General features: G+C 37.0%; 1 protein-coding gene across 20 annotated transcripts in view; it reads left to right on the top strand.

Annotated features, from left to right (window-relative positions):
• SOX6 (SRY-box transcription factor 6) overlaps nucleotides 1-22947 on the top strand; it is a 625241-nt gene that overhangs the window by 478176 nt on the left and 124118 nt on the right. For 13 of the 20 annotated variants that reach the window (XR_008392936.1, XM_037150551.2, XM_053672994.1 and 10 more), the window contains one exon: nucleotides 14983-15106. Coding sequence is in view for 19 of the 20 variants with exons in the window: in XM_037150551.2 (XP_037006446.1) it covers nucleotides 14983-15106 (124 nt within the window). In the remaining variant the exon portion in view is untranslated. The remainder of the gene's footprint in view (nucleotides 1-14982; nucleotides 15107-22947) is intronic. The other 7 variants (XM_053672990.1, XM_053672986.1, XM_053672999.1 and 4 more) reach the window with 1 other exon arrangement.

The raw sequence follows: 22947 nt of genomic DNA, 5'->3' as shown, positions 1-22947 counted from the left end.
TTTTGAAAGTTTTGAAAGCCCACACTATGTTTGCTTGCTTCCTCCCTCCTCTTTCTGTTTTACTGTTTTTTCATATTTTCTCTTTCTTCCTTTTCAAGTCTCTTTGTTTTTCTTATCTTCACTTCTCTTTTTTTCTGTTAACATATTGTAATTAGGACAAACCTAATACTACCTTTGGTTTTTGTGTTTTTTTTTCTTTTCTTTTCAGTGGTACAGAAAATTGGCTCAGATTTTATATTGTGCTTACCTTTAAATCTAAGACATTCAATACTCCTCTTCTTTATTTTCCTATCATTAAGAATTGCCATCAAGAGCAATACAATACTGTTTTAGATGGAGTATGGCACAAATTAATTTATTAAAATAGAGGATAAAGGAATATTTGAATTTCTAAGTAGGATATCTTATTTGAGGAATGCATGGAAAATTCAAAGTATTCATTTCCCATTTTGAATTCTGGCTATTTTTTTCTATTGACCTGAGTGGAACAGTATATATTTCCATTTGTTTTGGGGCTTAAGTTTCTTTTCATTTTCAGCTGTGATTGTGTGAGTTGTTTCTAATCAGTCTTTTTAAAAAAATTAGTTTATTTTCTAAAAGTTAATTTATTTACTAATTACAGATGACATACATTATTGTATTGGTTTCAGGTGTACAGCATAATGATTATACATTTTTATACCTTGTGATAAATCTAGTAATCATCTGCTCATGTTAAATAATACTGTTGACCTGTTCTTTGTTAAAGCAAAGGGTATCATGAGAGGTGAATTGCTGCAGCATCTGACTCTCCTGTAAATTCCAATTTCATTTGGCAAATATGACATTAGTTTCAACTGCCAAAAAAAAAAAAAGCAAGAGAAGTTTAATTTAACCAGTGTTTGAGCCGGTTTATATATATTACATTTTCTACTATTCTGATCTTTACTAAGAGTTGATTTTTTTTCCATAGGAAAGTTGGCAGGTAACTTGAATTACTTTAAATATTCTTATTTTTCCCACACAGAGACTGAATTGAGGATTTACATTTTTTGTTTCTGCCAGTAAGCTTCTTTACTACCTAAAATCTCATTAAAAAACATAGTACTTGGGGGAAAATTACAGTGATGCAACAGTACCCACTTAGATTTTAATTTCCTATACTCTTCTCCCCTATAGGCATGAAAGAGTAGCAGTGTTTGAAAGTGATGTGCTTCTTGTCTCATATGGAATCACTGGACAGGTTATGTTTTTAATCAGTCTGTTAATCAATTAGTTAATTAATCAGTCAGAAAATTACTTTTTTGCCTTTCATATTTGTAGTCACTGTCCTAGTAGCATATTAAGAATCTGTCTGCAAGATGTTTTCCTTCTACTGGAGCAGAGAGGATTCATAAGATGGAAAAAGGCCATTATTATGCTCCCTTATGGACAATTGAAGTGGTTTCTAACCTGGTCTCTCTGCTTTCATTCTTGTCCTAATAGAGTCAGTTTTCTTCATGGTAACCAGAGAGATCTTAGTGAACCTCAGTCAGATCTTATGCCACTTCTATCTCATAAAACCCTCCAATGACTTTCTAACACTCAGAATAAAACCAAAATTATTTACTGTGCTGTAGAAAGCCCTGAGTGATCTTGTCTGTGTCCAATTTTCTAATCTTTCCCCTACTACTCTCTTTGCTTATTCTGCTCTGGCCTTACTAACTCACTCACCCAAGTTATCGTTGCATTGGGTCCTTTGCAGCCATATGCCCTCTGCCTGAGTTGCTTTTCTCCCAGATAGTCCCAAGTAGCATTTCCTTAGGTCGTCCAGTTCTTGTCATTATCTCCTCAAAGAAGCCTTCCTTGACCATCCCTCTCCAAAATAACCCCCTGTACCCCCTACCCCCACTACCTTCCACTTTCCACTATACAACCCTCACACTCTCATTATCTTACTTTGTTTTTCTTCATAGCATCTGCTATCAACTGGCATTTATTATATTTATATATTTGCACATGTGTGTATACATACACACTTGCATATATACTTATATTCATGTATATGTGGTCTGTCTCTCCTGGAAGGTAATGGTAGGCAATTTCATCTACTTCTGTGTCTCTGGTGCCTAGATGAAGAGCCAAATATTGAAATGAAAACCACTAAGTAACACGGTGTGTACCATGTAAATCTGGACAGAGGGAAAGAACTTTATATTTGGGGAATTTTGATAGAGTTGAATTTGAGCTGAATCTTGAAGGATAGGTCAGGTTTGGGAAGACAAAGAGATAAACAATCATTCCTTTTTTTAAGATTTTATTTATTTATCTTTAGAGGGAAAGGGAAGGAGAGAAGGAGAGAAATATCAATGTATGGTTGCCTGTCGTGAGTCCTCTGCTGGGAACTGGCCTGCAACCCAGGCATGTGCCCTGGCTGGGAATCAAACCGTGATCTTGTGGTTCTCAGTAAAAGATCATTCTTAGTGGGGAGTGAGAGAAGTGGTGTGAACAAAGACTTAGGAGTTATTGAAAGTAAAAGGAGAAAGATGGTAAAGGGCAGTAGGAAAAGAGGCTTGAGGGGTATGTTTAGAACATCATGTGGAGTGATTTCAATGTCAGCCTAGGCTAGGGAGTTTGGGCCTTTCTTTAGTAGGGACATTTTGTTATGTGTTTAAGTTACTTTATACAAACATAGTACTCAATAAAAATACAAAAATAAAATTGCTCTTATGAAATCAACATGTTAGCTTATCCTTATGATCCTCTTCAGTGTCAACATACTTGTGCATTTAGTTGAGGGTCGCAGATATGAATGTGTGTGTGTGTGAATGAGTATGTGTATATGTGGTATTGTGCATGCTGAGGGTAGAGCAAGAGTTGTAGGTGACATTCCAAAATGACATTCAAGTTGCATGCCAGTGACTTATTGCTCTAAAAATATTAGAGTGTGATAAAGAGTAAAAACCTTTTTTTGTGGCCATAGTCACTATACATGCCTTTACTCACTCACCCTGATAAAGGTCCCCTTATTTTACCTTTCTGCCTCTCCTCTCCCTCAACCATATATACAGACACCACCTCTCACTGATGCATCCAGGGAGGGTCAACTTGCCATGGCTGAGCCCCAGCGTCAATAGCTTGGACATCTTAGGTTTGGGTCAGAGTTCCCACAGGAGGTTTCTTGGGCCTTCTAGCTTAAGATGAAACTACTTCTGCTTCCCACATTAGCTGATGCTTCTATGTTTTTTTTTTCCATTCATTCTATGTTGCACTACCAACGTACTGTGACATAACACATATATCATTATTATTTTGGAAAACTGTATTTCTGGTTCTTTGGTGTGAATAGGTTATCATTTCTGTCAGTAAGGATTGCCATCATTTATGATGAAATTATTAAAGCTTAAAGACCTCTCTCAATTACACTATAGAAGAATTTCAGTAGATATACTAGGAGAGCTCAGTCATTAAAAATTATCTTCAAATTGCCCTGGCTAGTATGGCTCAGTGGATTGAGTGCCAGCCTGTGAACCAAAGAGTTGCTGGTTTGATTCTCAGTCAGGGTACATGCCTGAGTTGCAGGCCAGGTCCCCAGTGGCAGGTGCGTAAGAGGCAACTGCTCATTGATGTTTCTCTCCCTCTCTTTCCTTCTGTCTAAAAATAAATAAATAAAATCTAAAACATTATCTTCAAATAAATGAGTACAGTTAATTTTTGAATTTTCATACCAACTAGTGGACTTCAAAGTCAGAATTGTGGCATGCCAAAAGAAAAGATCACTCTGATGAAGTATTTTGGAGAAGATATTTATTTCTGTTGCTTCACACTGAAAACTGTAAATGATGAAAATACTTCAAATTAATTCAGAAGATCTTCAAACAAAATAATCAGAGTTGTCATGGCTTAATTTTTAAACAACATAGGACAAAAAATTCTTTAATGTATTTACATAACAAATATTTGTTGAGTCCCTACTCTGTGTAAGAGAGACTTTTACTAAACCCTGAGGAGGTACAAAGTCCCTGCCTTTAAGTTGCTTGCACATAATTTTAACAAGGCCTGTAGTCAAAGATGTAAACCTGCATTTCTGGAGGAGGAATTTAATAATTGAATTCTGGTCATTGCTAACAGAATAAGCTTGCGTAAAATACTTCAGGGGTAAAAGCCAGATTGCCTTCATTACGGGTCAAAAGTTTATGAAAGGTTTATATCTGAATTTGGTTGTTACAAAGAAAGGAATTCTACATTCTTCCAAAATGTTACCATATTTATATGGCATTCATGCAAAATTAAAAGCAATTAATTTTCATCTTGGCAAAACACTTTGATCATTGTGTATTTAATGGGATTTCCATTCAAGGACAACAATCATTAGTCTCTGATATGTTTCATACTTCTGTGGAAATAAGACAGGGTAGAATAAGAAACATTCATCTTCACTAGTCTTTGGAAATATCTAAAGTAATTGACTAGCTCAGTCTTCTGTGATGGCCTGGTGACCACTAACTGTGACTATTTGCATAATAGTCAACTTTTCACTTCTGTGGTGATAACTGTTTGTATCTGATTAAAATTAAGACTGTTTTAGTTCTCTTGACTTTTCCAGAAGTTGCAAAAATTGAGATTTGCTGTTCTGCTTTAACCAAACAAATGCACACATGGGGATAACAATATGCTGAGTTTATGCAGATTTTACAGCACGAATCTGAATAAAATACCCACTAATAGATCCTTAAGGAGTAATAAACACACATGAATTTTCCTTAGTTGCACTTTAAAGTGATTTTAACATACTACTAGACCTTAACAATAATATTTAATTGACAAGATTATGCATTTGTATGGATTGGAAAGGTGGTAGATATCTAATTCCAAATGAATCATAAATTTTACTTTTGCATAACATGTTTTATTAATTTCTTTATGGCCAGGATATTCTACCTCCCTCCTGGTGAGAGTTTCTTAAAACATAGCCAGATAATTTACCCACATTTAATTAACATTTGTCATTCATTTTACAAAGTAATCTGACTTTTGTCCTCATAAATATTCTCAAATTTTTTCAGGGTTGTAGACCATAGGAAGACTATGAAAAGGCACTTAAAAGAATTTTTGTTGTAATTTAGTTTATTTCAGCAAATCTTCCCTTTCTCTGTTGACGCTACTCCAAAGTAAGCTAGAAACTGGATGATGTATGCCACTATGTAAGTGAAAGCAGATCTAACACCACTACGTGATAAAATAAGGCAATGGGCATTTTTAAGGCATCTTTATATTTCTGGTGCCTAGCATGGTACCAGGCAGATAGTACTTGGTGCTCAGTAAATGGCTCTTGAGTATTTGAATGAAGACAAGCACTATTGACTTCTCCTATGTCGTCTTCTCCTTTTAGAGAAGATCTGTTTCTTGGGAGCCTGTGCAGGAGTGGAACACTATTTCAGGGAGTCAGGGGACACATAAGTAAGGGATACTAGGAAGTATGATTATGTTAGTGCTAAATCCATGTTCTTTTCTTTGAAAATTCAATATTTAATCATGTACAAATGAATGAGAGATAGTATAATGACGTTTGATTACTAATGATCCTGGTAGATTAATGAGATATTTGCCCATTTTAGAAAATGCAAATAGAGTGAGTATATACAGTATGCTGGGAATATTAAAAAAAAAGGGATTAACACAAAGGTCAGGATTGGCTCTTTCAGGGCTAACATTTCCTCTGAATAGATACCAAAAGAAGATTTTTAAAGTATGTGCTGCTAATCTAACAGATGAAATCGTTGTGTTCTTACTCTCAATGATCATTTCTCTTCTGTGTAACTGGGAAAGGAAGCTGGAAAGTGCTAACCTGTGGAGTAGATTTTCAAGGCACATAGGTTTTGGGTTTGATCCTCAGTAGGAGCATGTGCAGGAGGCAGCTGATTGATATTTCTCTCTGAGAATGTTTCTCTTTCTCTCTCTCCCCTAAAATTAATAAACATATCTTCAGCTGAGGATGAAAAAGTTAACTTTCTTATTGATGTACAATATACATACAGAAAAGATATATCATAAGTCTAAAATTAGCTCTTCATTAATATTCAAACTAAAGCATGTGACTGAAAGATTAAAGCCTGAGTTTTTAAAATGATGCCTTTAAACTGTAATATGTTGAGTTCATTTTATGTTTCCAGGGTTTTCTTGGCCCTTTAGAGAAGATCTGGAAAAGAGGGGTGGTAGTGGTACACAAGTTCTAGGAAGAAATTGCATATTAAAGATGAATGATAACAATGGTAACAAAGTGGTACTTATCCTTGTTCAGGGTGGTGCAGAATGAGGGAGGGAGGGCAGGGGAGAGAGAGAGAGAGGGAGAGAGAAGGAGATCAAAAATCATGTTATCAATAAACAAAACCAAACAAAGCAGGATCCTCTTCTGGATGCAGTTACATTGTTTGTACTATGTATATTTACTGGCTGTTTTGTGGAAACATCTGGGAAGATGGGACTCTGTTCTCAAATACTCTAAACAATTTGTGTCCCAGAATTGTTCCTGATGAAATTTCAGTTTGATTATTCTCCTGCTAGAGCTAGGTTGTCCAGGAAGCAGGGATTTGCTGTCCTCCATTAGCTGTAGCAGCCAGAGGTTTGCTAAATAAGACAAATGAAAAGCAAACAAGGTGATATCAAGATGTACTTCAAAGTCATTCTTTATGCTCTTCTGGAGTGAGAACAACTATAGTTCTACACCTTTTGCACTTGCTTAACAATACTACCCTATGGAAACTGGTGCTCAGAAAACTGGTTCCTAGGTCCTAGATGGTTCTCACATCCATCAGTTGGCATAAAATGCCTACTATGTTCTTAGCCCTGTGATATGAGCAGTGGGTGTACAGAAATGTAAATGGCACAGGCCATTCAGGGCACTCAGTTTGCCTTGGGGGAGATCAATGAATTGAAACAATTGTTGAATACTTAGATATATAAAGCTCCTTTGTGTACTTAAGACAGGTCAGCCAAGAGAAGTTCAATGTGTTGACCAATTTCATTGTGCTGTCTAAGGCATACCAAAGCAGAGTGTTAACATTTTAGACAGGTTTTGACAACAACCAAAAAAAAAGATGTAAAACTAAGAGGATTTATATTAAGCCACTATTTATTCTATCAAGTGAGACCCTTTCTTCTCCTAACTCTCCAGAATTAACTGGTATCCATATAGGGTTTAGCATGCACTTTTTGACAGTAGGAAGACACCTCGCTGACCTTGATGGCTTTTAATGTAAGACTTCTGGGGCGTTTATTTCTTTCACTGTAGAAACTGCAGCTTTTACAGTGATAACACTTTATACAATGACTCAGGTATTCTTTGCGATAAAGAAGATGGCCTTTACAGAAATCCCCCTCTCCTCCCCAGCCTTTCTGTTGTGTACCCCGCCTCTTCCTCTCTGATTGCTCTTTCTCACTGTTTTGTATCTCTGTCTTTCCCTCCCTCTGTCATGATTTATAAACATTGGATACATTTCTTCCGACAGATTAAAGAAGCTTTCTCCAATTAAACCACATGAGGAATGATTTTCTAGAAATAAGGCATTAAAAAGATCATTTGCTTGCTGTCTTTAATCAGTAACAGACATTAATATTCCTATGATTTTTTTTCACACAAATTCTTGTTTCCCATCACTGAAAAAGTTAAATAATCTTCTTGAAAGAGAAAATGAGTCCCCCTGAGTGTCGCTGTGTTTGCATATTAGCACGTAGCCAGGTCTCTGCCAAGTCACTCTCTGACTGACTGCTGCAGATGCTCTTTCTCAAGTATTCTGAGTCATATCTTTAGTGCAAGTCTTCAGGGACAAACAATAGCACCTGTTCCTCACAAGATATCGGGCCAGTTAGCCCATTCATGTATCTTTAATGAAGCTCTGGGGCAGATGGCAAAAAATGGCATCATCAACAACTTAGCACAGAGAAAACAAAGGGGATGAGTGTTGATGCAACAATGCCGGTTTAGAAATAGGAAGAGACAGAACCTAAGTGTTTCCCATGCATCTGCTGCTGTCTTGATTGTCTGAACAATGTGAGGAATACCAAGCAATTAAATTCTCTGGTATGTACCCTTTTTGATCAAGAATATGTTCTCCACTGTTTCCAAAACGGAGCTACTTTGGTGAGGGACTGGAAGTTTAGAATTAATGAGCAGTTTTGGTTTGGGGCATGCAGTGTGTTTTTTTCATGAAGCACTGTCTGAGCTTCACCTACGATGGGCTCCTAGTTTTCCAGTGGTCGTTCAAGTTACATATCTAGCCAGTTAGTGCTGACTCCCAAAGCAATAAAAGTAATACAGTCTTCACATTCGGAGATATAATTTTGGCCACAACAAGTTTTACTCTTTGTTTTAACAAAATCAGTTTTACTCTCTCTTTTTTTTAAAATAGTATCTCTGAATTTGTGCTAAGGGAAAGCTATACTTCCAAGAAAAAAGGATGCTATTTAAAATTTTGATAACTTCTTGGAAAATACATGTGGAGACTGGTCATTCTTTGGTGCAGTTAGGGGGATTCTATTATTTTTTATTCTTCAGTAAAATATTTTTGGAAGTTGCTGTTTCCAATGTGACTGCCTTTCCTAGTATATCACCACGTGGAAAATAGGATGATGGGAAGGAAGAGGAAAGGCAGGCTTACATTCTTTAGAGCAGGGTGGGGCTCTTCTATATCTCCGGAGTTCTTTATCTGCCCTGAGCACTGACAGTGCAATGAACTTAACTTGCAGCTTCTATAGGAGGAAAGTACGTTGGGTGCTTGTGTGTTCTTGTGTGGCCACAGAGCCCTCTTAGCTCTCCCCCTTAATTTGCCCTTGCTTTCTATTTCTGTCCCACCTTCAACCAGTAATTTTCTAGGAAGTACAATAAGTGGAAAGCTATGAAAGGGGGAAATTGTTGCTTTAATTCATACTTTCCACTTACATTATAGTCAAGAACCTCTTAACAGCAGGGATACGTTCTGAGAAATGCATTGTTTGAGGATTTTGTTGTCGTGCAAACATTATAGAACATAGTTACACAAACCTAGATGGTATAGCCTATGATGGTAATTATATGTGCTATACTTTAGATAACTAGGGGCACAATAGGTTTGTTTACACCAGCATCACACACACGTGTGAATAATTCATTGCTCTAACATTGCAATGGCTGTGACATCACTAGGCGATTAGGGAGTTTTCATCTCTATTGTAGTCGTACGGTGCTGCCATCGTATATGCAGTTTGTCATTGACCCAAACATGGCACTGCAGCACGTGACTGTTTCCGCCCATGAGTGGCGTTGTGGGGTTTCCATACAGGTGGCAGACTTCCATTACCCTAGCTAATTGTGAAGGCCTAATTCTTTTAAAACAGCATCAAGCTGGGGAAATCTGGATGTGATTGTTGGGTTGTATTAATGTCTGTATCCTGGTTTCGATATTGTCCTCTAGTTTTTCAGACTGCACTGTTGGAGGGAACGGTAGCGGGTACGTTGAATTCCTGTGTATTATTTCTTACAACTTTACGTAAATTCACAATTATATTTGTAAAAACCCTCAGTTATATAACTGTTATCACAAAGAATTGTATGCCTTATCTCATTTAGGTCTGCTTAGCAAGAGATGACTTTATGCTTAGTATAATGTAGTAGTTTATAGACTTTGAGCCTGATTTACCCGGACTTCAATCCTGCCTCCACCACTTTTTAATTGACCAAATTACTCACCCCATCCTGGTTTTGTCTTTCCCATTAAGTGAATGAGAATAACAATGGTCAGTACACCCGAGAGTTCTGAGGATTCAAAGACATAGAGCATGTAAATCACTTTCCCAGTGCTTGGCATATAGGAAACACTGGAAAATACTAGCTGCTGTGGTTATTATCATCATCATCATTATCATTATTATTACTTCAGTAAGTAGTGCTAGAAAGGAACTTTTCAGCATCTCTCAGCCTAGATTCTAATTGGCTACCAGATATTTTGGCTTGTGTTTAGTAAAGGGCTTTTTGAATTTTCATATCATTCTTTTACTTGAAATAAGTTAAGGGTAATTTTATCTTTCTGAACTAAATTACCATTGCTCATGAATGTATTGTAATAAATCATTGGAATCAATAACAGGTTTAAGATCAAATTGCTTTGGGTACAAAATGAGAGAGAAGATAAAAGAAAGTGAAACTAAGCAGTATAATAGCCATACTCCCAAGCTGCCTCCAACAATACCCCTCTGAAACGTGAAATTATTTTTACTTGCAGTCCTCCAGATTTTCTCTACCAAAAGCATGTGCACATGTAAGTTCTCTCTCACTCTCTCTCTCTTTTTTTCCCTGTCACTGAAGTCCATGGAACATAATGGACAAAGCCCTGGACAGGGTAATTAGCGGTTTGGGACTTTAGATCCAGCTCTGTCACAGGCAGTGTGACCTCACGCTTTTACCTTCTCTAGCCACTTGTTTCCATGAGTAATTTGTGAGGTTTGATTTAGGTTAGTGTTTCTCAAAGAGTAGTCCCTGGATCACCAACACCAGCTTCACCTGGACACTTGTTAGAAAAATACACTTCCAGGCCTCTCCCTCAAATCTACAGATTCAGAGACTCTGAGGGTAGGGTGGACAATCTTTGTTTTAATTAGTGCTCCAGATTCTAATGCACATTAGAGTTTAAACATCATTGCTTTGGATTATTTTAGTCTAAATTTTAGATAGTTGGACCAGACCCCAGAGTTTCTGCTTCACAGGTCTGGGGTGGAGCCTGTGGAGCCCACAGGTCTGGGGTGGAGCTTTGTCCAAGTTCTCAGGTGTTGCTGGTGCTGCTGGTCAGGGACCACACTGGGAGAAGCAGTAGGTTAGATCAACTCTAAACTGCACTCCACCTCTGACTCCATCATTACTACTGCCTTCACTATGCCTTCCATCCCCCTCCTCACTTACTTTGACCCTCAATTTACTGAAACTGCCTCTGAGATAACAGCACTGAAAATTTCTAACATATCCTAGCTTAGAGATGGTGAGGGACCAGAAAGGAACTTCCCTAAATTATTACACTTATGTTAATATGAAATACCTACAGCTTTTTGCCATTAAATTGACCTTAGACAGTCAGTCTACTTAGTTATCTCATGTGCATAGCTGATTACAAAGGAAATAGCTTCCAGCACCAAGATTCAAGAATTAAGGTCTGACACCTAATTGCCATCGATCCCTTTCTGATCTGAAGAGCTTGGGCACCAATATAAAAATAACATTGTACTTGAACAGACACTTCTCCAAGGAGGACATACAGAAGATCCAGAGACACATGAAGAGATGCTCAATATCGTTAGCCATCAGAGAGATGCAAATTAAAACCACAATGAGATATCACTTTACATTGGTCAGGATGGCTATCATAAACAAAGCAACAAACAACAAATGTTGGAGAGGTTGTGGGGAAAAGGGGTCCTTAGTTCACTGTTGGTGGGATTACAGACTGGTACAACCATTATGGAAAACAGTATGGAATTTTCTCAGAAAAATAAAAATCGACCTGCCTTTTGACCCATCAATTCCACTGCTAGGATTATATCCCAAGAATCCTAAAACATCAATTTCAAAGAACCTATGCACCACAATGTTCGTAGCAGCACAATTTACAATAGCCAAGAGTTGGAAGCAACCTAGGTGCCCATCAGTAAATGAATGGATTAAAAAATTGTGGTACATATACACAATGGAATTCTATGCAGCAGAGAGAAAGAAGGAGCTACTACCCTTTGCAACAACATGGATGGAACTGGAAAGCATTATGCTGAGTGAAATAGGCCAGGTGTTGAAAGACAAATACCATATTATCTCACCTTTAACAGGAAGCTAAACAACAAAACAAACAAGCAAGCAGAAAAAAAAACAAAGACACTGAAATAGAGAACAAGGGGACAGTGACCAGAGGGGAGAGGGAAGGGAAGTTAAGGGGAAAAAGGGAAAGGGATGTGGAGGAACAAATAGGAAGGACACAGGGATGAGAACTAAGGGGGCTGGAAATGGGAGGGAGGTGGGGAGCACAGGGTAGGGGAGGCTGGGATGGGAGAAATAGACAAAAAAACTGTACTTGAAAAATAACTAAATAAAATTTTAAAAATTGAAAAAAATAACATTGTTTCCACTCTAAGATGCTGCTTAATGAATGACACTGAAAATCCCAAGTTACATCTTCAAATGATCCCTGTTGCCCCACCTCTCCTTTTTCATAGTTTTCTAGATACAGGGGATGGGATAATGCTCTGTGAGGCGTGGTGTCTGAGAAGAACATGACAAGCCTCTGCCTGCCAAACTGAATTATTCAGTTGGTGCATGTTTTCTTTTTTGAATTAGAGTTGTGGGTAAGATCCACTGTTTCTTCTTTCATCAGTAAATTGATAATTTTCTAGTGCTGAATATTCAGACTACACAAAAAAAGAAGCAAAGACCTAACACGTACTGAGGGCCTGTGACGTGCCAGTCACTGCGCCGCAAGCATCCCTCTCCTTGTCTGTTTAATCCTCACAATAGCCATGCAAGGTAGTGTTATTAGCTTTGCTTTTCACGTGACAGAATAGACTCAGAAAGGTCAAGTAACTGTTCAAGGTCACACAGCCAACAGAATGACAGTGTAGAGATTTAAGTTCAGCTTGTTTGACAGCAAAACCTTTGTAGTCACAGCAGATTCTGGATACCTATGTGATGAATGAATAAAAGAATGACTATATCACATTATTTTCCTAATGTTGACTTTGAAACAATAATAAAGATATAAAGTTGAAAAAAGCTGTATAGGTTGTTATCTAATTAGGGTTTTAGTGCTTATCTTTTCAAGAATGTATAATATATAGATATACAACCTTTACTTGACCACCTCTAAGGAAATGGTACACCCCCCATCTTTATTCAGTGATCTTGAATAAATCATTATTAGAGAATTCATCTTTGCAATAAATTTGCCTAAAATTCCTCTCTCACTCTCTTTTCCCCCCGCCACCTCTCTTCTGAGTCCACTTCTGCCCTTTTTAACTACTCACACTTAATCTGGTTCATCTCCCGTATCCCCTTCCTTTAAATATCTGAGGATAGCCTATCTTTTCTACCCCATGCTAAATAGCCCCCATTTTTTCCAGCTACTTCTCAAGATCCATAATGCATTGTAGCAACTTAATAAACATTTGCTAAATGAAAGAAGGAGAGGATAATATAAATATAATACCTAGACTTCTCACTTTCTTGTTCCCCATTTTTAGAGTGTAAAGCATCTGTGCCGTGTTCTAGGTTTGTGGTAGGACCATATTTCCAGAAGTAAATGAAATGGTTTCCTTTGATATACTTTTGCACTGAACAGTGGTCACCCACAAAAAATACTGTTTTATTTTCTGACACAGAGCAGTGCCCTCATTTTTGACATCTCAGATTTGCATCAGATCACAGTAAGCTGGGGTTGAACTGCAAGCCTAGTCCTTTTGTTCAGTGTTAAAGGCAAGACCTGGGCACCAGGGGATCAGCTTCAATTGAAGCAGGCTAAGTTTGTACTCTACAGTACAAAACTTGGGCTTACCTCAGCTAAAATGGAAGAAATAGCTGCCCAAAGCTAGTTTCTTTCACGCCCCACTGGCAAGGTAGTAATTGCACAAAGACCTTTTTATTATAAGTTGATTTTCCTGAGAAATGAATTCAGAAAAATACTGTAAAGTGTTTATTTTTTGCTTGCCCTTTATTAACCCGCATCTTAGGGCTTTCCCTGGAGAAAAACTGTTGGTAAATGAAACCTCTTAGACCTACACAGAGGCGTTTTGCACTGTGTCCCTGGCTGTGGGGGGAAAAGGGACAGGACAAGGCAAGTTAGTGCTATTTAAACAGGGTCACCAGCCAGTATATGGAATTTTGCCTAAAGAGACGATTTAGGAATTTAAATGGGGGAAGGGTTTGGGCTTGGTAGAATTACTGGTAAAGGTTTGTATCTTAAATAGAATGTAATGTATGTAGCCCTTTTATGCTAGTAAAGAGGCCAAAAACCCAGTCTGAACTAAAAGGTCATTTCTGTGAATACACCCTAGTTTTGATCTTTAAATAACAAAAGCCCTGTAGTCCGACCTGCAGGCCCTAAAAGCCAGGACAAAACCTTCCTGTGACGCTCTGTCTCCTGGAATCAGGGAAGCACGCGCGGAACGGGGAAGGGAGCTAGGAAATTAAAATGTGATTTCCACCGGCATGATTCTGTCATAGCTCTTATTTTCTTTATATGGAATACAAATACTGATATAGAGAGTGAAGATTTTCTAGTTTGCATTTTTGTGCTCTTTGATACATTTATTGAGGTCAAATGAAATTTGATATAGTAGGATTTATTATGAAATGCTCTCTGAATACAACTCCATAATTACTGAGCTACATGGTAGTGCATAAAGCTGTAAAACTGCTTAGCCAGACAGGCAATTTATATGTTACATCGAGGTGTGTATGGCAAAGAATATTAGTTTAATTGGGAGCCAAGATGTAGTAGCCTTAAATCTGAAGAGCTCTATGTTTAACATAATGCAGTGAGGCTTTGAAATAAGATACCTAAACTGGGGAGACACAGCTTTGGGAATACATAACAATTAGACATTATTTTCTGACCAAGGACACTAAATACTATTTTCAAAATAAAGCGTGGAGTGCACAGCCAATGAAAGGGTAAAATCTTTTAGCACTGTATAGAGTAAGAAGCAACTTACTTCTTCTTTTTTTAAAAAAAAAAGAGAAAATAAAAAGAAAAAACTCAAGATAAAAGAAAACCATGTACTACAATTTAGTGGAAGCGCGGGTGAAGCAAATTCACAAGGAGGTTATGTTCTTGGTGTACTAATGGAATCTTAGAGGAGGGATTCGGTGAATTTCGCCTGAATTTTCTCAGGGAGCTGTTTGGAATGAGGTTAGAAGTGGGTGGCTGTTTGGGTACCGGCCCACCACCAGGAGTGAAAAACAAATACTGCTTGGCATCCATTTGCTCTCTGTCTGATCATAGGCTCTCTTCTGTTTAGCAGGTTCAGGGTCATATGCCTCCGCTCATGATCCCAATTTTTCCACATGACCAGCGGACCCTGGCAGCAGCTGCTGCTGCCCAGCAGGGATTCCTCTTCCCCCCTGGAATAACATACAAACCAGGTAAGTAGAGAGGCGTTTAACATTCTTTTGGAAATGCTAAAATCCACATGTTTTTGCTTAGTAGTCAAAACAAACACAGGAGCACATGAAAGAAGTATGAATAAAAAGACCATAAAAGCTTATTTAAAAGTAAAATTAGAATTGGAAAGTTAATTGGGAAGGTGGCATGCTAATAAACTAATTGGTTGCTAAAACTTTTATTTTCTCCTCTTCCACTTGAGTTTGTTTTGAGTTCACAGATAAATGGCTACTTTCCCTGGGGATTACAGATTTTTGTTAGCTCTCTCTTACCTTCACTGTGAATAATTGTCTTTGGCTAAAGACGCTTTCCTCCCCCTGAGAGCTTTTATATTCTGACAGAGTGGTCACATACAGTGTGAAATGTTATTACTTGTTGTATGATTTCTCTTGGAAAAAAAGTTAAAACTGGACTGATTTAATTAGCTTACTATTAATAGGTAAAATTCTTTTTGATTTTAGTCTAAATAATGAAGCATTCAGTAGTATTTTCTCATTCATCTTTCAACCTCAAAAAAACAGGTCACATAACCTTGCAGTGACATATGTTTTGAGATGATTTAGCAAATGTTATGATTTTTCTTTATTCCTCTGAGTTTACTGGACTCCTGGGGAATTCAATTAGGGACACATAATGGTTTGAAGCTTCTTTCAGAACCTCCTTGTAAACAGGGCTTTAAATGTTTAAAGATATGTTGCCAAAGGAATCCAATGTAAGGAGATAGTCAAGTAAATAAAAGTCAACCTTAATTTCATTTGTGAATTCTTTGTAAGTGACCTCAGCTCAGAAGTAGTGACCTTGTTCTACTCACTAATAATTTCTGTGTCAAGTTCTTTTTAATATATTAACCTCCGAATCTGAGTATAAGAAATCTGAGTGCAGCAGTTTCTTTGTGTGTGGGGTTTATAAAGTGAACAAAGGCATTTTAATAGGCTTAACGCAATAATAAAATATAAATCACTTTACTAAATTCTTGATAAGGAAGCTTACTAAATTGCATAGAAACAAACCTGGTGAATTTTAACATCTGTTTTAGTTGCTTGTTGCCATCGATAACTTTTTCGTATTTAGAAGAGAATCCCCTTCCTTGTGACCAAAGGTAGGATGTCTGTGTCAAAACTCAAATGATTCAAAGAACAGAGATGCTAAGAGTCTGGCTACCTAAGGACTGACTGTGAAAATTTCTCCAATACACACACACACACACACACACACACACAGTCAATCCTAGTATTAACAAAGGTTTTTGGACACCTAAGTGAAAGAAAATTGTGTTATTCAAACTGCTAAAAATTGATTTTTGTAGAGCAGAATTCTTAGAGCAAGTCGGATTCCCTATGAAACTGGTATTCGTATGAAGGACGGGAGTTTATTTCGTCAGAATATGTTTCTGCTAGTGCAGTGGTTCAGCCCTTCTCTCATCTCCCTACGTGTTTCGGGCTCTTTCTTCGTCTTGACTCCCTTTGGAATGTTGATGTAAACTAAATTTATTGGTTTATCCCAAATCCGCGCTTGTCATCTCTACAACTCTTAAATTAACTGTCTGTGGAAACTATTTAATTTCAGTGTTTTAAATTTAAAATTTTCCACACTTCAAAATCAGGGATGGGCCTTATTTACTGTTAGACATAGTCCTCACCATAGTTAACATGTTACTTACCTAACTTTGTTAAAACAATAATGACATTTTTCTTGGGGAAAAATGTTGTTATCTAGTCAGTGAAGCTGGACCATTTTTGAAAAACTGCCTTCTCATACAGCATCGATGAGATTACGGTATGTAACTGAGAAGATTGCAGAGATGGAGACATCACTGCGCAGGAGTAAATTACCTCCATGGGACAGCAATTGTGAGGTGCAGCGTAGTGTTTTGGGGAAGCAGAATTGTATTTATTTTGGTTAAAATCCTTTGGTTAAGGCAGGACAGTGAATTCAGACATTAGGACAATTTTTCATCACTAGCAAGGCTGGTTGAGAAAAATATTTTCTAATGATCCCTAACTTATGCCAGAAAATTTAATTAACCAGAACTCTATATTCTTTAATAGTTTGGCTAATCTAGGCTTTATTGCATATACAAATTATACTTAAAAAGGATTCACATTATATGTTTTTACACTATTGGTAGAGAAATTACATACTCAGGAGCCTTAGTCTACATGGTGGTCTTGTCTTGAATTGGCCAGGGAGGCGGGGCGGGGAGAATACTGTTTGGCTGGAGTTTGGACTAGAAAAGCTTTTTTTGCTCCCAACTGAGCTATGATGATTTTACTTGAAATATACCTGAGACAATGACCAAATTTTTAGGAAAGAATAGCTTTGTCATGTATAAAAGCCTTGAAATAGTCACATACCTTTACATTTTGGTTCCTTAAGCAAGAAGCTGAGTAAGTGCTGCTGCCTTGATCTTTATAAATTACAAACTGAATGGCTCTCTTTTTTCCTTTTCTACCTTCTCATAAGCTAAAACAAATTCCATAGACTTTATGCTACCAGCCGATGGAATGATTGTCTTGATTGTTAGAAAGCCAGGCCCTCCTTGGGGTTACGTTCATGGTCAAAGTTAACTGTTTCCAGACCCATATTAGGACGTCTAAACAAGTCTATTTAGGGCTATGGGCATTTCTCTTCAGGCACTTTGACACTGCTCGGAGGGTTTCAGGGTCCCAGTGTGCAGTGGACACAGAGCCAGCTCTCCCGGCTCACGGGCCTGCCGAGGAGGAGTGCTGCCCCCAGGGACTGTGCCGTTTTAGGGGAACGGCTATCCGATGGATCTCTGTAGAAATAGCTTTAATGAGTTTTAACCCCTAATCAAAAGTTTTTTAATGGTTCAATAATTAGAGACATCTTTATGGAAAGAAACTCATCAGGACCCAAAACATAAACAGCCTTTTGGTTGCTTAGCTCTTTTATATCTCGATACTGAACTGTGCAGCAATCCAGGGTAAGGGAAATATATTTTGGCACCTATATTTGAGAAAATTTAAAAGTGAGCGTCTTTCACAGCCATCAATGTATAGATCAATCAAGATTGAACTGCCTGTAAAAGAAGAACATTTGATACACCAGGGGTATTGCACTTTCTAGTTGTTATATGGTAATAGCTAAAGCTTGCCCAATACTTTGTGCCAAACACTGTGCTAAATGTTTTAATTCCTACTTGAACATATTTAACCTTGCTGCACCTCACATCTTTTGTCATCTGCAAAAATATGCTTTGATTTTGTCCACTGCTCAATGTAGGAGTAAAGATTAAGTTTGGCAGAATGTATGGAAGTTCTTTCAGAATTCTAAATCACTAGATTTGGGGATAAAACCTGACCCTGAAGCTGAGTAAATTTAGCTACATTAAACCACACCCTTGTCCATTAAAAATGTGGTCCCCAGACTGAGCCTTCAGCTGAGATACGCTATCCTTCAGCTTGATAACCAGAAGCAACTTACCAGCATACCTAATGCTTCTTTTTAAAAAATGTGTTAAAATATAAATACTATAATAATTATCATTCAACCATTTGTAAATGTACAGCCCAGCAATATTAATACATTTACGATGTTTTGTAAACCATGACCATTATTTATATACAAAATTTTAATCATCATCAGAAAACTCTGTGGCCATTAAACAATAATGCTCCCTATTTCCCACCACTAACTCCTAGTTACCTCTATTCCACTGTCTTTCTCTGTGAATTTGCCTGTTCTAGGCACTTCACATAAGTGGAATCGTATGACACTTATCCTTCCGTGTTTGGCTGTTTCATTTTCAATTCATATTATAGCATATATGGCATAACCACTCCTTTTTATGACTGAATAATATCCCACCGTATATACACATCTGTGTGTGCGTGTATTTTGTTTGTTTGTTTATTGATTCATCTGGTTGAAACTCGGGTTGTTTCTACCTTCGGGCTATTGTGAGTAATGCCGCTGTGGACATGGGTGTACAAAAATCTTTTCCAGTTTCTACTTTCAGTTCTTATGGATGTGTATGTAAGGGTGGAACTGTTGGGTCAGGTTCTATGTTTAACTTTTTGATGAACCACCTGACTGTTTCTCACAGAGGCTGCACCATTCTACATTCTAACCAGCAATGCCAGAGAGTTTTAGTTTGTCCACATCCTCCCACGCTTGTTATTTTCCGTAAAAAATATATGTATGGCCATCTTAGTAGATGTGGGGTGATACCTTATTTTAGTTCTGATTTTTGTTTTCCTAATGATTAATGATTTTGAGCATCTTTTCCTGTGCTTATTAGGAATTTGTACATCTGCCCTGGAGAAATATCTGCTTAAGTACTTTGTTGCCCATTTTTTGAATTGGGAGGTTTGTTTTTTGTTGTTGTTGAGATTCAGACGTTCTCTGTATATTTTAGATATTATTACAGAATCCTATGCCTTTATCAGACATATGATTTGCAGATATTTTCTACTGTTCTGTGGGTTGTTTTTCACTTACTTGATAGTATCCTTTGATGCACAAAAGGTTTTAATCTTGATGAAGTCAAATTTATTTTTACTTTTGTTGCCTGTGCTTTTGCTGTCATATTCAAAAAAATCATTGTCAAATCCAAAATTAACCCCTACATATTCTTCTAAGAGTTTCATAGTTTTAGTATTTAAGTTTAGGTCTTTCATTAAAGTTAATTTTCATATATGGTGTAAAGTAAGGATCCAACTTCACTGTTTTGCATGTGGGTATCCAGTTTTCCCGGCACCATTTGTTGAAGATGTCCATTCCTCACTGAAAGGTCTTGGCACACTTGTGAAAAATCAATTAATCACATATGTCAGGGTTTATTTCTGGGTGCTTTATTCTATTTAATTGGTCTATATATCTCTTCTTATGCCAGTACTATATTACTGTAGCTTTGTATAATTACTGTAGCTTAATACTAAATTTTGAAGACAGGAAGTATGGATCTTCCAACTTTATTCTTCTTTTTAAAGATTGTTTTAGTTTTCAGGGTTTCTTGTAATTCCATGTAAATTTGAGGATTGGCTTTTCCATTTCTGTGAAAAAAATTATTGGAATTTTGATAGAGATTTTACTGTATCTGTACATAGTTTTGGGTGGCATTGATATCTTAACAATGTTATGTCTTCTTGTTCATGAACATAGATGTCTTTCCATTTATTTAGGTCTTTTAAATTTCAGCAGTGTTTTATCATTCAGTGTGCAAGTCTTTTTGCATCCCTGGTTAGATTTATTCCAAAATATGTGATTCTTTTAGATGCTATTATAAACAGAATTGCTTTATTAATTAATTTCCTTTTGTATTGTTTATTGCTGGTATATAGAAACACAATTGGTTTTTGAGTGTTAATTTTATACCCTGAAACTTTACTGAAATTCTTTATTAATTCTAGCAGCATTCTTCTGGATTTTGGGGGTATCCTATATATAGGATTCTGTCATATTTAAGTATAGTTTTTTATATCTTCCTTACCACTTTGAATGCCCCCTCCCTCCCTCCTTCCTTCCTTTCATCTGTCCATCTATCCATCCATCCTGTCTTTTTATCTAATACTGCTGGCTAGAACTTCCAGTACAATATTGTACGATTGCAGCAAAAGTGGGTATCATTGTCTTGTTCTTGATATTAGGGGGAAAGCTTTCAGCCTTTTACCATTGAGTATGATGTTAGCTCTGGGTTTTTCATAAGTACCCTTTAACATATTGATGAACTTGTCCTCTATTCCTAGTTTTCTGAGACTTTTTGTCATGAAAGGGTGCTAGATTTTTTCAAATGCTTTTTTCTGCATCAGTTGAAGTGATCATGTGAGGTTTTTCCTTTTTCTGTAAATGTGATTTATAGATCAATTACATTGATTTTTTTCAAATGTTGAGCTACCCTTGCATTCCTGGTATAAATCTTACCTAGTTATGGTAAATAGTACTTTTAATATACCGTTGGGTTCAATATGCTAATATTTTGTTAAGGATCTTTTTATCTGTATCTACATAGGACATTGGTCTGTTCCCCACTCCCCGGTGTGTTTATTTGGCTTTGGTATCAAGGTAATGTTGGTCTCATTACTGAATAGTTAGGGTTTTCACTTCACTGTTTTTAGATTTTGAGAAGATTAATGCTAATTTTTCTCAAATGTTCAATAAAATTTACTGGTGAAACCATTTGATCCAGGACCTTCTTGGGAGCTTTTTGATTACTTATTCAATCTCTTTATTTGTTATAGTTCTGCTGATATTTTCTATTTTTTCTTGAGTCAGTTTAGGTAATTGCGTTTTTCAAAAATTTGTTCATTTCTTCTAGATGTTCTAATTTGTTGTTGTACAGTTGTTAGCTAATGCTTCTTTTTTATTCCTTTGTTTCACTTAGCATTTATTGAGTACCATTTGTCTATATGCATATAAATAAATTTTATATAAACAAAATGTTTATGTTTAAATAAAATAAATAAGTGTAATATATAGTCATTTAATTTTCATAACAACTCTAAGATGTTAGTGGCATTTTTTTCTATTCTATTAAAAGGAAAAAAACTAAAAGTCAAATAGTTGATTAACTTTTCCAAGCTTTCCCATCTAGAAATTAGTAAAGATAGAATGGATTGATTCGGTACTCTACACTCTTGCAGACATGGTCTAAGTCAGGGGTCCCCAAACCCCAGGACATGGAGCAGCATCAGTCTGTGACCTGTTAGGAACAGGGCTGCCCAGCAGGAGGTAGTGGCAGGAAAGCAAAGCTTCATCTGCGTTTACAGCCACTCCCCATCGCTCACATTACCACCTGAGCTCCACTGCCTGTCAGATCAGTGGTGATGGTGTTAGATTCTCATAGGAGAGTGAACCCTACTGTGAACTGCACATGTGAGGGACCTAGGTTGCAGACTCCTTATGAAAATCTACTAACTGATTGTCTAAGGTGGAGCTGAGGCAGTGATGTTAGCACTGGGGAGCAGCTGCAAATACAGATCATCGTTAGCAGAAAGGTTGGACTTCACAGAGACCATAATAAACCAATTGCTTGCAGATTCATACCAAAATCCTATCAGTGAGTGGCAAGTGACATGCATCTGGTGGCAGGCTATAAAGCCATATCCCTGACCCCTGGTCTGTGGAAAAACTGTCTTCCTTGAAACCAATCCCTGGTGCTAAAAAGGTTGGGGACCATTGGTCTAAGTATGTATAATATTAAGAAATGTCTAGTTTCATGTAATTTATATATATGTTGTTATCCAAATGACATGTTGTAAAGCTAGCATTTCTACCTCTTCCAGAACTAAAGCAGAGGTGCTCAAATATTTTATTAAATCTACCTACTTAAAATTAAAACATCTGAGGTTTGTTCAGATTAGTACTCTAATTTTTAAATAAAAATATTGAGGTCCAGGAAGAAAATATGTTCACCCATGTAAACTAACTTGGTTTTATGGAGATTAAGATTATTTTAACTGTCCTTCGTACATATATGAAGGCTATATCACTGGTGAACTGTCATTAAAACATAAAGTTTGAGTTGTGATTTTAATTTGATTTCTTGTAATGAGGGTGGATTTATATCAGTTCATCCACCCTTATTTAATGGCTATTGTGACAAACTCCATGGATTTTTATATATTGGTCATGGGCGTAGATGCATCTATGAAATAGATGAAGAAATTAAGATTAATACTTGATTCATAACTTCTTTAAAGTTATCAAAAACAAGGCAGATACTCTTAGGAAAAGTCCTAAGATCAAAACTCTTCTCATCATGATCTCCTCTTTGATGAGCAGAGGAGACTTTAGTGGGAGAAATAAGAGCACGCTGATCTCAAGAATTTGTGCTACAACCCTGGCCATTGTTTTTTGTCCA

This window comes from Artibeus jamaicensis, unplaced genomic scaffold (genome assembly GCF_021234435.1).
Source record: "Artibeus jamaicensis isolate MK-2021 breed Jamaican fruit bat unplaced genomic scaffold, CSHL_Jam_final contig_797, whole genome shotgun sequence".
Lineage (NCBI taxonomy): Eukaryota > Metazoa > Chordata > Mammalia > Chiroptera > Phyllostomidae > Artibeus > Artibeus jamaicensis.
This window is presented reverse-complemented; position numbering and strand designations above follow the sequence as displayed.